We start from the raw sequence: 20,080 nt of genomic DNA on the forward strand, positions 1-20,080 counted from the left end.
GATTTTGGAGAATAGCAAAGTGTTGCCAACAGACTTGAGTGTCAGAGAATTGTAGTCTTGGAAGGAGCAACCAAGGCCATTGGTCCAATTTTGGGCAGGAATCCAGATTAATGATCAAAGCCTTTGGAGATCCTCAAAAGAGAATTGTGTGGCTACTTCTCCCTCCCAAAGAGACTTGGAAGACACCCGTTGAACTGTAGAAAAAACAATTGCTGCCAACCTGCCTTCCATTGAGGACTTGTATACTGTACGAGTCAAAAAGAGGGCGGGGAAAATATTTACTGACCCCTCGCATCCTGGACAGAAACTGTTTCAACTCCTACCCTCAAAACATCGCTACAGAGCACTGCACACCAAGACAACTAGACACAAGAACAGTTTTCCCCCGAATGCCATCACTCTGCTAAACAAATAATTCCCTCAACACTGTCAGACTTTTTACTAAATCTGCACTACTATTTCTACTAGTTTTTCTCATCATTCCTATCACCCATTTCCTCCCACTTAGGACTGGATGACTGTAACTTGTTGCTTGTATCCTAAGATTTTTATTAATAATGGTTGTCTCTTCATTGCTTATTTGACCCCTATGACAATCATTAAGTGTTGTACCACATGATTCTTGACAAATGTATACTTTATTTTATGTACGCTGAGAGCATCTGCACCAAGACAAATTCCTTGTGTGTCCAATCACACTTGGCCAATAAAATTCTATTCTATTCTATTGGATCCCACCCCTTTTCTGCTCAATCTTGATTCCCTGCTCTCGGATTCCTGAGAAAGACATGATCTCCCTTAGTCCCTGACCACAACTGCACCGGAGTGGGGCCACATCTGGCCAAGGCCTCTCACCCCCCCGTGGTCCCTTCCGGCCTTCAAAGTCACGAGGAAGGGCACGGCCGGGAGGCAGGCACCCAATGTTTGGTGACATTTAGAGTTTAATTCATTTGACTCAGGCTGGCTTACAAGCCACGGTGAAAGTGGTGGTTTTCTTTGGAGAGATTCTACCCCCCCGACTCACCTATTCAGGAAGATGCTGCTGACGTCGTCGTGGGTGATGGGGGGCTTTTTAGAACTGGCCGCCATCCTCAGAGGGCGCAGGAAGTTGTTGACGAGGATGTGCAACTGCTGCACATACTCCGCTTCGGCTTCCAACATGCTGAAGACGACCTGGTTCCTCTTGCGCATGCTGTCAGCGTGGGGGGAACGGATGTAATCCTGAATGATGGTCTTCCACTTCCTTCTGCACAGCCACCCCCGGAGGAAACTCTGGACCTGTTTCCAGAGAGGAGATTCCAGGTCACTGTCAAGGGCAATCCCAGATCCTTCCCTGAATCTATTGTGTGGCGGACAGATCCTTCCGCAAGAAAGCTCCCTGTGTTCAGTGTCTTTTGGACATTGATTCTCCCAAGCCTTGCATTGTTTTCATCCACTGTCTTAAGGCAGTTTATGGTTCTGCCATGGATAATGCTCCCTCGTCGGAACCACATTTAAGCTTCTACAGGTATTTATTTGTTTGTTTGTTTATCTATCTATCTATCTATCTATCTATCTATCTATCTATCTATTTATTTTTATTTTTAGTTATTTATTATCTATCCATCATTTATTTATTTATTATCCATCATTTATTTATTATTTATTATTTATTATTTATTATTTATTATTTATTATTTATTATTTATTATTTATTATTTATTATTTATTATTTATTATTTATTATTTATTATTTATTATTTATTATTTATTATTTATTATTTATTATTTATTATTTATTATTTATTATTTATTATTTATTATTTATTATTTATTATTTATTATTTATTATTTATTATTTATTATTTATTATTTATTATTTATTATTTATTATTTATTATTTATTTATCATTTATTATTATCTATCCATCATTTATTTATTTATTTATTTATTATCTATCCTCTATCTATCTATCTATCTATCTATCTATCATTTATTTATTTATTATCTATCCTTTATTTATCTATCTATCTATCATTCTATCTATCTATCTATCTATCTATCTATCTATCTATCTATCTATTTTGACTTCTATGCCGCCCAATCCCAAATGACTCAACAGTTTGTTTTGTGAGAGTTGAAGGTGTCAAGGGCACTGAAAAAAGTGATTTGTGATCATTTTTCACACTTATAACCATTGCCCATGTTCACGGGATTAGAATTCAGATGCACAGCAACTGGTTCATATTTATGACACTCATGTGATCCCTTTTTGCAACCTCCTGACAAGTCAATGGGGGGAGCCAGATTCACTTAACAACCTTGTTACTAATTTCACAACTGCAGTGACTCATTTAACAACGGTGGCAACAAAAATTGTAAAATGAGGCCAAACACACCTAACAAATGTCTCACTTAGCAACAGAAACTTTGGGCTCAATTGTGGTGGTAAGTCAAGGATTACCTGTATTTCTCCCCATAGAATTTGTTGCCTCCAATTTTTTTTTGCCAATATTTCCAAAGCAATAATCAATAATAAGGGAGAGAGTGGGGCTCCTTGCCTGGCATCTTTCCTTTTTGGAAAGTCTGTGGACAAGTTTCTCTTGCTCACCAGAATTTTTGCCATTTGCCATAGAGACAGACTTTCAGTCCAAATGATGAACGGCCCAGGATTTCTTTTTTTGGATACCACAAGTAAAAAGAGCCACTACAGGTTATCAAAAGCCTTTTTTTAATCCAGGAAAATTCATGCTGTATTTGTTGCTGTTGTTGATATTGATATTTCCAGTAAAATTATTAATTAATAATCTGCTGCATTAATTACACACCTGCTGCTTTACTTAATATTCCTCTTACATTCGTCTCTGGAAAATAATCTGTTGGGTTGATATGATATGAAAGATTTTTGCAAATCAAAATGATACCATAGGACAGCACTTGGTTTGGCTGCACAGCAGGCCAGTCTCTGTTTACTGGTTTCTTAGCAGAAGGGCCTTAAGTAGAAAATTAAGACAGGTGGCCCAGCAAGTTTGGTGCTCACCCCAGGGGAAATGCTAGAGGCCACAGCTCCCAGGGCTGTGGGGATAACTGTCAAATTCAGGCCAGCCCAATCAAGAGTTGTACTAGAGCAGTGGTTTTCAACCTTTTTTGAGCCGCGGCACATTTTTTACATTTTAAAATCCTGGGGCACACCACCAACCAAAATGACACCCTAAGACACTTTCCTCTCTTTTTCCATCCCTGTCTCCTCCCCACCCTTGTGTGTGTGTGTGTGTGTGTATAACACACTCTTGAACCATTTCCAAAAACAGGCGAGGGCTGGTTTTTTTAATCTCTTATTCTTTGGGTGCTTTTTATCATATGCTTTAAATCAAGAGTCACCTATCTCTCTTTTGTTTCTCTATCTTGCCTCTCATTCTCTGTCTCAATCATTTTCTCATTTCTCTTTTTTCCTCTCCTTTTTGCTCATTTATCTCTCTCTCTCTCTCTCTTGCTTGCTTTCTCTCTCTCTCTCTCTCTTGCTTGCTTTCTCTCTGACACTTGCTTTCTCTCTCTTGCTTTCTCTCTCTCACTCTTTCTCTCTCTCTCTCTTTTCTTGCTTTCTTTCTCTCTCTCTCTCTCTCTCACACTCTCTCAGCAAAAAGTTGTGAGACTGGAACCTGAGCTTCCTTTTTCGCGGCACACCTGACCATGTCTCGCGGCACACTACTGTGCCACGGCACACTGGTTGAAAAACACTGCACTAGAGGACCATGTCCCGAAAGGGCTGGGGGAAAGCCTTCCTCCAAGATGAGATTCTAGTAGAGAAGAGGGCCAAAGGTGGGCTACCACTGAATGGATGCCAAGCATGGTGAACCACTGAAGCCAACAAATGCTCCTGAGGCTCATTTGGGAGTCTTGTGCCTGGTGGCTCAGTCCCTGGACTGGGGGTGTGACTCGGAAAATAGTGGGATTGACCAGGAAAGGCTGGCAGGGGAGGGGCTCATATCATAGGCAATGAGCGCTTAAGACTTCCAGGAATTTGGTGGGAGTCCCTTCTGGCCCCGAGGAGAAGAAAGAGGCCTCCCAGAGTGGGCAAGAAAGTTTCTTCTCCCAAGTCTCGACATGGGCTTTTCCTCCACCACCCTCATCGCTTTGTGCTGGCTCCTCACCTTCTTGATCTTTTTGATGTCAATGTCATCGTCATTGGGCATGTTGGCCTGGTTGGCCTGGATGCGCTCGTGGTCCTTAAGTAGGGCAGCAATCTGGCGGGACAGAGAAAAGCAGAAAGAGGCCTGTGCAATTGTCCAATCACACCTGGCCAATAAAACATTCTATTCTATTCTATAGTTTAATTTATAAAATATTTTTAAAAGATTGGTTTTCCTTCAACTATTAAAATGGATGTTAATAACGGAGGGTGTGTGTGATTTAATGATTCGGTATACAGTGATCCCTCGATTATCGCGAGGGTTCCATTCCAAGACCTCTCGCGATAATCGATTTTTCGCGATATAGCGGTGCGGAAGTAAAAACACCATCTGCGCATGCGCGCCCTTTTTCCATGGCCGCGCATGCGCAGATGGTGGAGCGATTGGCTGTAATTTTGCTGCAACACCGTTGCCGGGCAAACTTTTTGCGATGGCAAAGCTGATTGGCCGAGATTTCGGCCAACCAGCAATGGCAGACGTCAGTTTGGTGATGACGTGTGACATCATCGGGCGGGAAAAACCGTGGTGTAGGAAAAAAAACCGCGCACGTATTTTTAATTTATTATTTTTTGAAAAATCGCGATATAGCGTTTCGCGAAGATCGAGATCGCGAAAATCGAGGGATCACTGTATAAGAAATTGTGAGCCCAACACCAGAAAAGGAGAGGGATAAATAACAATAGCACTTAGATCTATATACTGTGCACAGTGCTTTGTAGTCCTCTTTAAGTGATTTACAGAGTCAGCCTCTTGCCTCCAACAATCTGGGTCCTCATTTTACCCACCTCAGAAGATGAAAGGTTGAGTCAGTCTTGAGCCTGGTGGGATTCAAACTCCTGGCAGTCAGCAGAATTAGCCTGCAATACTGCATTCCAACCACTGCATCACCTTCTAATAAATACTAACTTAAATAGCTAATAGCTTCTATAGCAATAAAAAGTCCTGCTTACAAGAGGCCAAAGATTCTATTTCTCATCAGCTGCCAAACAGTTAGAATCCTTCAAGCAGCAAGGGAGATATTGGTTTAAGCAGAGGTGGGCTGCTAAGGTGGAAGGGTGACGTGTGCTCACCCCCGTGGCTCTGAGTGCTAGCGGAGTCCAGCGCAATTCTGCTACTGCACCTGGGCAGGCAGCGAAATCACACACAGAAACACAGGGGCGCCCATGGCCCAGGTGCAGTAGCATAATTGTTCTGGACTCCGCTAGCACTCAAAGCCACAGGGGCGAGCACACGTCACCGTTCCACCTTAGCAGCCCACCTCTGGGTTCAAAACAAAATCAGAACCAGAGCAAAGCAGAGCAACCTGCTAGTTCAGCCGCTCCCATTCAAATCATGAATTTTGGGAGAGGAAATAAGGCTCATCAGAATGAGATTCCCAGTTCCGGTCTTCATTGGGCAGTCAATGACCAGGCCAGAAAACCAGCCTGGGGCAGGTTGCAAGAAAATGTGGTTTTGCCTAGGATGCAGCACAAAGTTACACAGGTTGAGCTAAGGGACTTTCGTGATGGGAAGAGGCTCCTTATCGCTCTTGTAACTTGGACTGGGCAGGGGAAATAAATCGGGTATCAGCCAATAATTTATTTACTGTGAACATTTCTGCTTCTCCTGGAAGGGTCACCCATAAAGTTAAATGTAAAAAGATAACATAAAATCTGAAAGCAGCACAGCACTCAAACAAAACCAGAATAAAATCCGTAGCAGGAAGTAATGGTGTAGGGAAGTCGATCTAGCGCTGCCACTAAAACTTGGGAGCTGCTTGTGGCATGGAGGCAATTCCCTGCTTTGACTTCCCTGCTTGGGAGTCCTTCTTCCGCCCAGCAGCAAATGCTCAGGTCTGCTGATGAAGGAGAAACCCGTTGCACAAAATAACTTCCACAGTGATGGGCTACTGTGAGCGTGGCTTATGCATTTTGTTTTGAATTTGTTTTGAATGCATTTTGAATACTGTGTTCAGTTCTGGAGACCTCACTTACAAAAAGATATTGACAAAATTGAACGGTGTCCAAAGACGGGCTACAAGAATGGTGGAAGGTCTTAAGCATAAAACATATCAGGAAAGACTTCATGAACTCCATTTGTATAGTCTGGAGGACAAGGAAAAGGGGGGACATGATCGAAACATTTAAATATGTTAAAGGGTTAAATAAGGTTCAGGATGGAAGTGTTTTTAATAGGATAGTGAACACAAGAACAAGGGGACACAATCTGACGTTATTTGGGGGAAAGATCAAAAGCAACATGAGAAAATATTATTTTACTGAAAGAGTAGTACTGTATATCCTTGGAACAAACTTCCAGCAGACGTGGTTGGTAAATCCACAGTCACTGAATTTAGACATTCCTGGGATAAACATATATCCACCCTAAGATAAAATACAGGAAATAGTATAAGGGCAGACTAGATGGACCATGAAGTCTTTTTCTGCTGTCAATCTTCTATGTTTCTATGTTGTTTCAACATCTTTCAGTGCAAATTGGGTGTTCTGGGATGGAGCTACCCCACTGCGTTCTCCCCCCAATCCGGGCAGTAACCCACTGCTGATTATCTACTATATAAAGTGTATTTACACACACGCACAGCTCTTCTAAAATTATACACATTCAATCTCATTTATTATGATAGGAAAAATATACCCAGAGCTCAGAAGGGAAAAAAAGAAAAAATATCAAAATTTTGCTACGTACATGACCAAACTTTTGTTACCAGTACTGCGTACCTGACCGTACCCGTAGGAGCCCACCACTGAACTTCCATAAACCTTTCCATGGCCTGGACTCCCAGCTGGGATGTGGGCTCAATCCCTTGTTTACACACACATATATATACACACACAGAGGGAGCTTCAACAGGGGCCTTCTCCATCTTGCTAAACCCAAGAGCAGTGTTCCCTCTAATTTTTTGGGGGGGTGGGCGGAAAAGTATAGTGTCTGAGCGGCAGTCCCTTTGGGACTGGGCGGCACAGAAATAATAAATAAATAAACAAACAAACAAACAAACAAACAAACAAATAAAAAACCCACCCTGTTTTGCCTCAGAGAATTTCAAAGTAAAATACTGTACTGTGTGTCTATAACAGTGAGCTCACAATAGGGCAACTCTATCAATATCAAAATGCCACTTAAATAGTTGAGCTAGTTTCAAACTAGATTTTGATTTTCTTTCTCTCTTCCTTACTCCCATTCTTTTTCTTGCTCTTTTCCTTCCTCTCTTTTTTCTATCTGTTTCTCTCTCTTCCTCTCTCTCTCCTTACCTCTCACTCTTTCCCTATCGGCTTCTAGGCAGGTTTGGAAAACTCTGAGTTGATGATGATTTTTAAGTGAGCGATTGCTCACTGCTCAGCTTAGAGGGAACTATGCCCAAGAGGCCACCTCCATGCATGGCTGCCTCTGACAGCCCACATTGTTTCCATCCCAACTCCAGGGCTGCCCAGCTTGGCGCCTGGAATGTCCCCGGCCCTGGCCTTCTGCTCAGCCTCAGGAAAGAGCAAGAGGGGGATTTGGGGGAGCACACAGGTGGAGGTGGGCTGCTAAGGTGGAACAGTGATGTGTGCTCGCCCCCATGGCTCTGAGTCTGAGTGCCTGCGGAGTCCAGCGCAATTACACTACTGCACCTGGGCAGGTAGGGAAACCGCGCCTGATTTTAAATAAACCCATTTTTAATGGGTTAAATAAGGTTCAGGAGGGAAGTGTTTTTAATAGGAAAGTGAACCCAAGAACAAGGGGGCACAATCTGAGGTTAGTTGGGGGAAAGATCAGAAGCAACATGAGAAAATATTATTTTATTGAAAGAGGAGTAGATGCTTGGAACAAACCTCCAGCAGCCGTGGTTGGTAAATCCACACGTCACCATTCCATCTTAGCAGCCCACCTCTGCACCCGGGGAAGCCTATTTAGAGCTGTCTAAACAAATCCTCTTGGGAACAAAACAGCACAACTCATGCAACCAATGCGGTCGCCCGGTATTTGCATATGCATAACAAAGGGCCATTTGATCCGCTCTTCAAAGAGCACAAAGGGAAGCTCAACAAACATTTGAATGCAGAAGCTCCATAATTAATCAAAAAGGTTGAGATTATGGTTTGCTCGGCCTTTTTAAATAACTGCCACACTTTCCTAGGGTCTCCTACGATGGACTTCCGGGCTTGAAGTGGCTTTACAATCAACACTGTCAATATAAAGGTAAAGGGCAATTCCAGATCTTATGGGGCCAGATTTTTCCATAATCGTTTGATGCTCAATTTTTGTCCTTCTGCCAGAATTGTACTGGGGGGTCACAATCGAAACATTTAAATATGTTAAAGGGTTAAATAAGGTTCAGGAGGGAAGTGTTTTTAATAGGAAAGTGAACACAAGAACAAGGGGACACAATCTGAGGTTAGTCGGGGGAAGGATCAGAAGCAACATGAGAAAATATTATTTTATTGAAAGAGTAGTGGTTGGTAAATCCACAGTAACTGAATTTAAACATGCCTGGGAGAGACATATATCCATCCTTAGATAAAATATAAGGGCAGTATAGTATAAGGGCAGACCAGATGAACCTTGAGGTCTTTTTGTGCCTGTACAATATTGTTTTATCGCTTGTTGTGAGCCGCCCCGAGTCTTCGGAGAGGGGCGGCATACAAATCTAATAAATTATTATTAATTATTATTAATTATAATTTCTGCCATCAATCTTCTATGTACTGTGTTCAGTTCTGGTCACCACACTTCAAAAAAGACATTGAAACTCTGGAGAAGGTGCAGAAAAGAGCAACCAAAATGATCAGGGGACTAGAAACCAAGACTTATGAAGAGAGACTGCGGGAACTGGGCATGGATAGCCTAGAGAAAAGGAGGGCCAGAGCGGACATGATAGCAGTCTAAAGGTATACGAGGGGTTGCCACAGAGAGGAGGGGATCACTTTATTCTCCAGGGCACCGGAAGGCCGGACGAGGAACAACAACTGGAAGCTGACCAAGGAAAGATTCAACCTGGAAATAAGGAAGAACTTCCTGACGGTCAGAACGATCAACCAGTGGAATAACCTACCAGCGGACGTTGTGAACTCCAATACTCTGGACATTTTTAAGAGGAAATTGGACTGCCATTTGGCTGGGATGCTATAGGGTTCCTGCTTAGGAAGGGGGTTGGACTTGATGACCTGCATGGTCCCTTCCAACTCTAACAATAAATAAAATAAAAATAAATAAAATAAAATAAAATGTTTCTATGTTTCTATGTTACTCTATTCTCTTCCAGACAAATACTGCAGTCTTTTTGCTCTCCAGAGGTACCACCTCTACCGTTCGGTCTCAGGAGATCCAGCGAGAGGGTCTTTTTAATCAAAGCCAATCGGGTCACAATGGCTTTCAACCTAGGAAGTCCCCTAACTTGTCTGCCCACCTAAGAGAACCTGCCTGCCTTGTCACGGAGCCTAGTGACCCACTAAATGCCTCCCGAGGTGCCTGTCCAGAATCTGCCCTCCATTTGCATCATTTGCACCAGGAGCCCATTTGATGGCAGGAATTTGGCCCAGGCCCCTGCAGGTGAAGAGGGAGGGATGACGGAAGGGCTCCCAAAATAGCAAAATACCCAGTTCCCTGGCACTCCGAGCAGCTGGCAGCACGTTTTAGAAACATAGAAACATAGAAGATTGACGGCGGAAAAAGACCTCATGGTCCATCTAGTCTGCCCTTATATTATTTCTTGTATTTTATCTTAGAATGGATCTATATTTATCCCAGGCATGTTTAAATTCAGTCTGCTGGAAGTTTGTTCCAAACATCTGCTACTCTTTCAGTAAAATAATATTTTCTCATGTTGATCTTTCCCCCAGCTAACCTCAGATTGTGTCCCCTTGTTCTTGTGTTCACTTTCCTATTAAAAACACTTCCCTCCTGAAACTTATTTAAGCCTTTAACATATTTAAATGTTTTGATCATGTCCCCCCCTTTCCCTTCTGTCCTCCAGACTATACAGATTGAGTTCATGAAGTCTTTCCTGATAAGTTTTATGCTTAAGACCTTCCACCATTTTTGTAGCCCATCTGTGGACCTGTTCAATTTTATCAATATCTTTTTGTAGGTGAGGTTTCCAGAACTGAACACAATATTCCAAATGGGGTCTCACCAGCGCTCTATACAGCAGGATCACAATCTCCCTCCTGCTTGTTATACCTCTAGGTATGCAGCCAAGCATCCTACTTGCTTTTCCTACCACCCAACCACACTGCTCACCCATTTTGAGACTGTCAGAAATCACTACCCCTAAATCCTTCTCTTCTGAAGTTTTTGCTAGCACAGAACTGCCAATGCAATACTCAGATTGAGGATTCCTTTCCCCCAAGTGCATTATTTTACATTTGGAAACATTAAACTGCAGTTTCCATTGCTTTGACCACTTATCTAATATTAATTTATTACATTAATTATGTTTATTACATCTCACCACAAAGCTATCCTTAGCACCTTACAGGGTTTTAAGGCTGGGCTCCATACCTCCGATTTCAGGCGCTCCGTCTCTATTTCTCCATCTTCAATTTGTTGCCTGAGTTGCTTGGCAACTGTTTTTTCGGTCTCCACAATCTGAAGTAAATGGAGGTACTTCTGCATCAGGCCTTCGTGCTCTGTGGCGAGAGTCCCATAACTGTGACAGAGAGAGAGCAGAGAGAGAAGAGCCATTAGAAGTTGCCCTCCTTCCTGCCGGCTCTGAAGCCCCTTCAGGCCTGGCCTTCGGGGTGCCCCCAACTGTAGGCTCCTGGCTCAGGTCGTTCCTGGAAAGCAAATCATTTTCAATGTGCTAATTCACTTCCAGCATCTTTACCGATGAACTGCTATCACTAAGATGTTTTATGGAATCACAGAATTTTGGGACAATTGGAAGGAGCCTTTGAGGCCATCAGATCCTTCATGGCACCGGGCCAGAATATCTCAGGGACTGCCTTCTGCCGCACGAATCCCAGCAATCAGTTAGGTCCCACAGAGTGGGTCTTCTCCGGGTCCCGTCAACCAAACATTGTCGCTTGGCGGGACCCAGAGGAAGAGCCTTCTCTGTGGCAGCCCCGACCCTCTGGAACCAACTCCCCCCAAAGATTAGAATTGCCCCCACCCTCCTTGCCTTTCGTAAGCTGCTTAAAACCCACCTCTGCCGCCAGGCATGGGGGAACTAAGATAAACTTTCCCCTTAGGCCTTCACAATTTTATGCATGGTATGTTTGTATGTATGATTGGTTTTTATATAATGGGTTTTTAACTGTTTTTTAGTATTGGATTTTGTTGTACTGTTTTACTGCTGTTGTTAGCTGCCCCGAGTCTGCGGAGAGGGGCGGCATACAAATCCAATAAATAATAATAATAAAATAATCCAGCCCCTCCTTTTCTGCAGGAATCCAGCTGAAAGTAACTCTGCTGAATGGCTCTTTAGCCCTTCTTTGACGCAGCCTCCGATCGGTGATTCTTTCAGGTCGCTATCAAGCAGGAACGGCATTTGTTTGCTTGTTGATTTATTAATTTAATATTGATTTATTATATTAATTTATTACATTTGATGTAATTATGTTTGTTACATCTCACCACAAAGCTACCCTTGGCACCTTACAGGGTTAAAAGCAATACATCTGTGTGGGCTTAAATGATGCCAGTACCACTTCCACCCACGCCTTCTGCTTGCACCCCTGGCGGGAGGTGGCTGGAGGGGAGCCGGGCAGGAGAGAGGGAAGCTCGTCTGAGGCCAGGAAGGAGGAAAGAGGAAAAAAGCAAGGAGCGCAGACGCAGCAGCAGCAGCAGAGAGAAAAAGGAGAGTGGAGCCAAGACCAGTAATCCAGGAAGTGACAGCCGCTGATCAGCTGGAGCTGCACACGCATCTTCATTCCCGCCAGTGGAACTGCATTCCACCCCGTTCTGCCTGCTGCCCACCCCTGGTGAAGTACATACGGTACTTAGTGTGGTATATTCAGCAATAGATTAATCAATGCCTGGAATGCACTATTGATTCTGTGGTTTCTTCCCCAAACCCCAAACACTTTAATTTTAGATTGTCTAGAGTCGACCTCTCCCTGTTTCTAAGAGGCCTATAAGGAGCGTGCATAAGCGCACCATTGTGCCTACCATCCCTGTCCTCCTGTCCTCATTTAGAGTTACTTTTTAGTTATGTTATCTTTATACAAACTACAGTGATATCTTGTCTTACGAACTTAATTGGTTCCGGGACGAGGTTCGTAAGGTGAAAAGTTCGTAAGATGAAACAGTGTTTCCCATAGGAATCAATGGAAAAGCAATTAATGCGTGCAAGCCCAAAATTCACCCCTTTTGCCAACCGAAGTGCCTGTTTTTGCGCTGCTGGGATTCCCCTGAGGCTCCCCTCCATGGAAAACCCCACCTCTGGACTTCGGTGTTTTTGCGATACTGCGATTTCGCTGAGGCTCCCTCGCTGGGAAACCCCACCTCCAGACTTTCGTTGTCAGAGAAGCGCACGTTTTTGCGATGCTGGGATTTTCCTGCAGCATCACAAAAATGCAGAAGTCCGGAGGTGGGGTTTCCCATAGAGGGGAGCCTCAGAGGAATCCCAGCAGTGCAAAAACGGCGCTTCGCTGGCAACGGAAGGTCCAGAGGTGGGGTTTCCCAACGAGGGGAGCCTTCGCCTGGCAACGGAAGTCCGGAGGCAGGGCATCCCAGCGGCTGCAGGTTCGTAAGGTGAAAATAGTTCGGAAGCAGAGGCAAAAAAATCTTAAACCCCGGGTTTGTATCTCAAAGAGTTCGTATGACAAGGGGTTCGTAAGACGAGGTATCACTGTACTACTATCCTATGCATGTTTGACCAATAAAATGAATAAAATAAAATAAAGCATGTGCATTCAGCCAGGATGTGGCTTATTCACTTAATCATAACCAAGGAAACCACAACATAGCACAATCCACAAGCTCACTAGAAAGTGAAGTGATTAAAGCTGCACTACATCAAACTAAGAAACTGAGCCTGGAAGGGGGGGGTTGATCTGACCTCCAGGTGCTGCCCCACTCTGCTCCTCCCCATGGACAGCCGTTTTCTGGTGGGAGCATGGCACTTACACACCATCTGGTGCCAGAGAGAAGCTATGGCCAAATAGGGACTATTAATAACCTGGATTGTCTCAGGAGGCCAAACATTGCATTATTGTTTTTCCTTGATTGGGAATGTTTTTTTTGCTTTTTATTGATCTAGGCTGTTTAAATTCATAAATGGTGAGCTGGGCAGCCTTCCCAATTTATAGCTCCCTGGTTCCTCTGATTCCCCCATTTTGAAGCCTCCTTCGGTTGCCTGGCTCCTCCTCGGCTCTCTAGGATTTTTCAAAGAAAACATGTTCAGCATCCAATGGCTCCTCCAGCTGCACTCCAGGGAGCTATTTAACTGGCCCCTAAATTTAAAGTAAATCGTTATTCCCAGGCAATATGTTTATCCAGCTTCAGTCCTTCTCCTTCATGCTGCTTTTTATAATTACAATTTGCCAGGAAGAGGTGAATTTTAGGAGGAACGTTCTTTTTTCTTACATTACAAATCACTCCAAACTAGACTGAAGAAAATACGATTTCAGCAATAGAGTGGTCAACGCCTGGAATTCACCACCGGACTCTGTTGTTTCTTCCCCCAATCCCAAAATCTTCAACCTTACATTGTCTACAATCGACCTCTCCCCTTTTCTAAGAGGTCTGTAAGGGGCGTGCATAAGCGCACCGTTGTGCCTACCGTTCCTGTCCTAATGTCTTTTTTATCTTTTCTATCTCTACTTTATACTTATACAGTGATACCTCATCTTACGAACTTAATTGGTTCTGGGACGAGGTTCTTAAGATGAAACGTTTGTAAGTTGAAAGAATGTTTCCCATAGGAATCAATGGAAAAGCAATTAATGCATGCAAGCCCAAAATTCACCCCTTTTGCCAGCCGAAGCGCCCGTTTTTGCGCTGCTGGGATTCCCCTGAGGCTCCCCTCCATGGGAAACCCCACCTCCAGACTTCTGTGTTTTTGTGATGCTGCAGGAGAATCCCAGCAGGGAAATCCCAGCATCGCAAAAACAAGCGCTTCACTGGCAACGGAAGTCCGGAGGTGAGGTTTCCCAGCGAAGGGAGCATCAGTGAAATCACAGCATCGCAAAAACACCAAAGTCCTCGAAACTCCATCTTCGGACCTTTGTGTTTTTGCAATGCAGCGATTTCACTGAGGCTCCCCTCGCTGGGAAACCCCACCTCCGGACTTCCGTTGCCAGTGAAGTGCCCGTTTTTGCACTGGTGGGATTCCCCTGCAGCATTAAAAAAACACCGAAGTCCAGAGGTGGGGTTTCCCATGGAGGGGAGCCTCAGGGGAATCCCAGCAGCACAAAAACGGGTGCTTCGCTGGCAACGGAAGTCCAGAGGCAGGGCATCCCAGCGGCGGCAATCGGTTTGTAAGGTGAAAATAATTTGTAAGAAGAGGCAAAAAAATCTTAAACCCTGGGTTTGTATCTCGAAAAGTTTGTATGACGAGGTGTTTGTAAGACGAGGTATCACTGTATTATGTTAAACATACTACAATACAATACAATATTTGTATGACAAATAAATAAATAAATAAAAATAAATAATTTTTAGAAGAGATTAAGGCAGTACTGTATATACTTTTCTTGGGTGGGATCAGCTTCAGTCTGAGGTTAAAGGAGTTTTTAGGATATTTGTCGAAGGAGGCAAGTTGCTTGTTGTAATAGCCAGATTCCACAGCATCAAACTTTCTTTGTGACACAAAAGTGTCATTATTCCCTCTTTATTTTAATAGTTAATTAAAAATCCAGGAAGACATATTTAAGGGGAGATAATAAAATCAATATGCAAATGCAAAGGATGAGATTTTATCTTCGATTGCAGCAACTCACAGCTGCCCAAGGCCACAATACAAGGACAGAGGGGAAACATCAGTCCCAAATTCAGGGTCAAACTGCAGTCCCACCGCCCTCAAATTTGGAAACCTCTGGGAATTAGCTACAAAAAAACACTCCACATCCTACACAAACTGCAGGCAGCATATAATCCCTGTGACAAAGAAAAATGCATCAATGTTTTTATATTGTTGCTTTTATTTCTGATGGTTAAGGGGGAAATCTTTGTATAGAAATGGAATCTTCCTTCCTGAATTCTTTAAATTGTCCCTAAATTGTTTCGACTGTCTCTTTCCAACTCCAGAACTCTCATTTACATCTAGTCTGATGCAGACCAGGAAGCTTTGAAGTTTCCCAGAATTCTTCATCAACAGCTGAAAGGGTATACGAAGAGGCAGTGGAGGAAGAAAATTCAAGTATTGCATTTGTAACCATGAATGTGACTTTTGAAAATAGGAAAAAATAATGGAAGTCTCTGAAAATAACCCTCTACACTTCTGTTGTGCATTTTTCAAGGGGAAAATGCACAACATTTATTTTTATTTATTTATTTTGTCCAATATACAATGAGGGTTTTAGTGGGTATACAGTATATCTATATACACATAATAAAATACATGATGAAGGTTATAGAGGAGATACTCATAGTAAAATATATCTAAGAAATAATAGAAAAGAAGATATAGGAATAGAACATATCAATGAAAGAATAGAAGAAGAGATATAGGAATAGAAGAAAGGTATAGGAGATATAGGAGAGCAAGAGGACAGGCGACGGAAGGCACTCTAGTGCACTTGTACTCGCCCCTTACTGACCTCTTAGGAATCTGGATAGGTCAACCGTAGATAATCTAAGGGTAAAGTGTTGGGGGTTTGGGGATGACACTATGGAGTCCGGTTGTGAGTTCCATGCTTCGACAATTCGGTTACTGAAGTCATATTTTTTACAGTCAAGTTTGGAGCGGTTAATATTAAGTTTAAATCTGAAGTTTAAATCTGCAGGCAGAGGATCCCCGCAGGATCCCAGAGTTTAGCAGCCATTTACCCATTGAGTGCAACTGTCCTGTCCTGACAAAAGCCCAGATTAAAGCTTTTGTACCCAGCTTCTCCTTGCCAATAAGCTGCCTACAGTATTTTGCCCTCTGCGAAGTTAGAGGAGAGATCCCAGTGACTCCAGTATCTGAAGAAGGCAAGGGTAGCTCCTGTTTCCACTTCCTTGACCAAGGGAAGCCTGCCTGGCCCTTCTCAGGAGTCAGGCTGCAAAACTCAAGCAAGACACTCTACGTCAGGGGTACCCAAGCCCGGGCCGAGGCCTGGCACTGAGCTGCGGCCCATTCGGGAGCCCTCGGATGCCGGGAAACTGCAAGGCAGCCCTTCCCTCCCGCTTCTCTCCCTCCCTCAAGCTCCGCCTGCCAGGAGCCGTCCTGGAGAGGCATTTGTGCCTTACCTGGCATGACTGATGGCAGCTACCCACTCGTCACAATCCTTGGCATCCTCGGTTCTCAGCTCCAGAGTTTTCTGGTTCTCGTGATTGAAGTTAACCGTAAAATAATGCTATAAAAATAAAAAAGAAAGAGTCGCCGTTATTTGTTTATTAGCCGTCGTAATGGCACCAGACATATACTGCTTCACGGGGCTTTTTACACCCTTCGCTGAGCGGTTTACAGAGTCAGCAAATTGCACCCAATAATCTGGGCCCTCATTTTACCACCCTCAGAAATATGGAAGGCTGAGTCAAGTTTGAAACCAGTGAGAATCGAACTGTCGGACTCCTGGCAGCTGTATGTCAGCAGAGGTAGCTTGCATTCTAACCAATGCGCCGCTGAGCCTCTATTATTACATTTATATTGTCCCCTCTTTTTGTTCGTTAAGACTCCAAATAGCTTAAAACAACAACAACAACAACAACAACAACAACAATAATAATAATAATAATAATAAATTTATTAGATTTGTATGCCACTCCTCCCCGAGGACTCGGAGCAGCTCACAACAACAATACAACATGTACAAATCTAATGTTAAAAAACAATTAAAAACCCTTATTATAAAAAGAAAAACAATCACACAACCTAACAGACCATACACAAAACCATAGTAGCTAAGGGTATATCAGTTTGCCCATGCCTGGCGACATAGGTGGGTCTTCAGGAGCTTTCGAAAGGCAAGGAAGGTGGGGGCAGTCCTAATCTCTGGGGGGAGTTGATTCCAGAAGGCCGGAGCCGCCACAGAGAAGGCTCTTCACCTGGGTCCCACCAGACGGCATTGTTTAGTCGATGGGACCCGGAGAAGGCCAACTCTGTGGGACCTAATCGGCCGCTGGGATTCGTGCGGCAGAAGGCGGTCCCGAAGATATTCTGGTCCGATGCCATGTAGGGCTTTATAGGTTATAACCAACACTTTGAATTGGGACTGGAAACTGATCAGCAGCCAGTGCAGGCCGCGGAGTGTTGGTATAACATGGGCGTAGCTGGGAAGGCCCATGATTGCTCTTGCGGCCGCATTCTGCACAATATGAAGTTTCCGAACACTCTTCAAAGGTAGCCCCATGTAGAGAGCGTTGAGAGGGTGGGGGCAGTCCTAATGTCTGGGGGGAGTTAATTCCAGAAGGCCGGAGCCGCCACAGAGAAGGCTCTTCACCTGGGTCCCACCAGACGGCATTGTTTAGTCGATGGGACCCGGAGAAGTTCAACTGTATGGGACCTATCCGGTTGCTGGGATTCGTGCGGCAGAAGGTATTCTGGTCCGATGCCATGTAGGGCTTTATAAGTCATAACCAACACTTTGAATTGGGATTGGAAACTGATCGGCAGCCAGTGCAGGCCACGGAGTATTGATGAGACATGGGCATATATACGAAAGCCCATGATTGCTCTCACGGCCGCATTCTTTTTCCGAACACTTTTCAAAGGTAGCCCCATGTAGAGAGCGTATAAATTTTATTTATTTATTTATTTTATTTATTCATTTGTCCAATACACAAATACATAGGAAGAAAAATAGACATGTAGTAATATATATAAGGGTAAAGTGAACTTAGAGGAGAGGATATATGAAAGAAAGAAAATATATATGATAAGTGAGAGAAAGGAAAGACAATTGGACAGGGGATGAAAGGCACACCAGTGCACTTATGTACGCCCCTTACTGGCCTCTTAGGAACCTGGAGAGGTCAATCGTGGAGAGTCTAAGGGAGAAATGTTGGGGGTTAGGGGTTGACACAATTGAGTCCGATAATGAGTTCCACGCTTGGATAACTCGATTGTTATAAAACGTATAGAACATAACATTAAAATCAACACACACAAAATTTGAATCACCGTAACATTAATCAAATCAGTTTCATGGGAATATACAAGAGAGACATGGGTTGGATCAAAGCAACCAAGTTGACCAGGGATTTGGAAGGCGCCACCTATGAGGCATGATTGAAGGGGGAGAGACGGGAAGGACCCCAGATGGAGCACAAAGCTCTTCTCAGTGAGAGGACCAGAAACCATCTGTCTGTCCATAACGCCTGGTGCACCAGTTGCGGCCCTATCTGGACTGGGACTAATTGCTCACAGTCACTCGTGCCCTCATCACCTCGAGGTTCGACTACTGTAATGCTCTCTACATGGGGCTATCTTTCAAAAGTGTTCGGAAACTTCAGATTGTGCAGAATGCAGCTGTGAGAGCAATCATGGGCTTCCCAAGGTATGCCCATATTACACCAACACTCCGCAGGCTGCATTGGTTGCCGATCAATTTCCGGTCACAATTCAAAGTGTTGGTTATGACCTATAAAGCCCTTCATGGCATCGGACCAGAATATCTCCGGGACCGCCTTCTGCTGCACGAATCCCAGTGACCGGTTAAGTCCCACAGAGTTGGCCTTCTCCGGATCCCGTCGATTAAACAATGTCGTTTGGCGGGACACAGGAGAAGAGCCTTCTCTGTGGCAGCCCCGACTCTCTGGAACCAGCTCCCCCTGGAGATTAGAACTGCCCCCACCCTCCTTGCCTTCCGTAAACTCCTTAAAACTCACCTCTGCCGTCAGGCATGGGGGAATTGAGGCATCCCCCCCCCCTCGTCCCCAGGCCTATACAATTTATGTATGGTATGTCTGTGTGTGTGTATGTCTGGTTTAATAATGGGGTTTTAAATGTTTTTTCTAAAATCTATTAGATTTGTCATGAATTGTTTTATTAATAATAATAATAATATCAGAGTTGCCCCCACCCTCCTTGCCTTTCGCAAGCTCCTTAAAACCCACCTCTGTCATCAGGCATGGGGGAAATTGAGATTTTCCCTTCCCCCTAGGCTTATAGAATTTATACATGGTATGCTTGTATGTATGATTGGTTCTTAAATTGGGGTTTTTAGATTATTTTTAATAGTGGATTTGTTTACATTGTCGTTTTTATTGTTGTTAGCTGCCCCGAGTCTTCGGAGAGGGGCAGCATACAAATCAAATCAAATAAATCATTCAATCATTCAATAATTCAGTCATTCAGTCATTCAGTCATTCAGTCATTCAGTCATTCAATCATTCAACCATTCAACCATTCAACCATTCAACCATTCAACCATTCAACCATTCAACCATTCAACCAATCAACCATTCAATCATTCAATCATTCAATCATTCAATCATTCAATCATTCAATCATTCAATCATTCAATCATTCAATCATTCAATCATTCAATCATTCAATCAATCATTCAATCAATCATTCAATCAATCATTCAATCATTCATTCAATCATTCAATCATTCATTCAATCATTCAATCATTCAATCATTCAATCATTCAATCATTCAATCATTCAATCATTCAATCATTCAATCATTCAATCATTCAATCATTCAATCATTCAATCATTCAATCATTCAATCATTCAATCATTCAATCATTCAATCATTCAATCATTCAATCATTCATTCAATCATTCAACCAATCCACAAGGAAAGAGGTTTTCATAGCACACGAGCAGCAGCGATATTCTTCTGCACCACGGAAGAGGCTGCCTTGAGAGGCGTGGAATCTCTGCAGCACAAAGCAG

The 20,080-nt window shown here is 43.5% G+C and overlaps 1 protein-coding gene across 1 annotated transcript in view; it reads right to left on the minus strand.

Moving 5' to 3' along the window:
* LOC139173185 (ras-specific guanine nucleotide-releasing factor 1-like) overlaps window positions 1-20,080 on the minus strand; it is a 36,497-nt gene that overhangs the window by 6,253 nt on the left and 10,164 nt on the right. The window contains exons 2-5 of the mRNA XM_070762782.1: window positions 16,483-16,589; window positions 10,651-10,798; window positions 4,132-4,224; window positions 1,025-1,278 (exon numbers count right to left, since the gene is read on the minus strand). Coding sequence (XP_070618883.1) covers window positions 1,025-1,278; window positions 4,132-4,224; window positions 10,651-10,798; window positions 16,483-16,589 — 602 coding nt within the window. The remainder of the gene's footprint in view (window positions 1-1,024; window positions 1,279-4,131; window positions 4,225-10,650; window positions 10,799-16,482; window positions 16,590-20,080) is intronic.

This window comes from Erythrolamprus reginae, chromosome 10 (assembly GCF_031021105.1).
Source record: "Erythrolamprus reginae isolate rEryReg1 chromosome 10, rEryReg1.hap1, whole genome shotgun sequence".
Taxonomy (NCBI): Eukaryota; Metazoa; Chordata; class Lepidosauria; order Squamata; family Dipsadidae; genus Erythrolamprus; species Erythrolamprus reginae.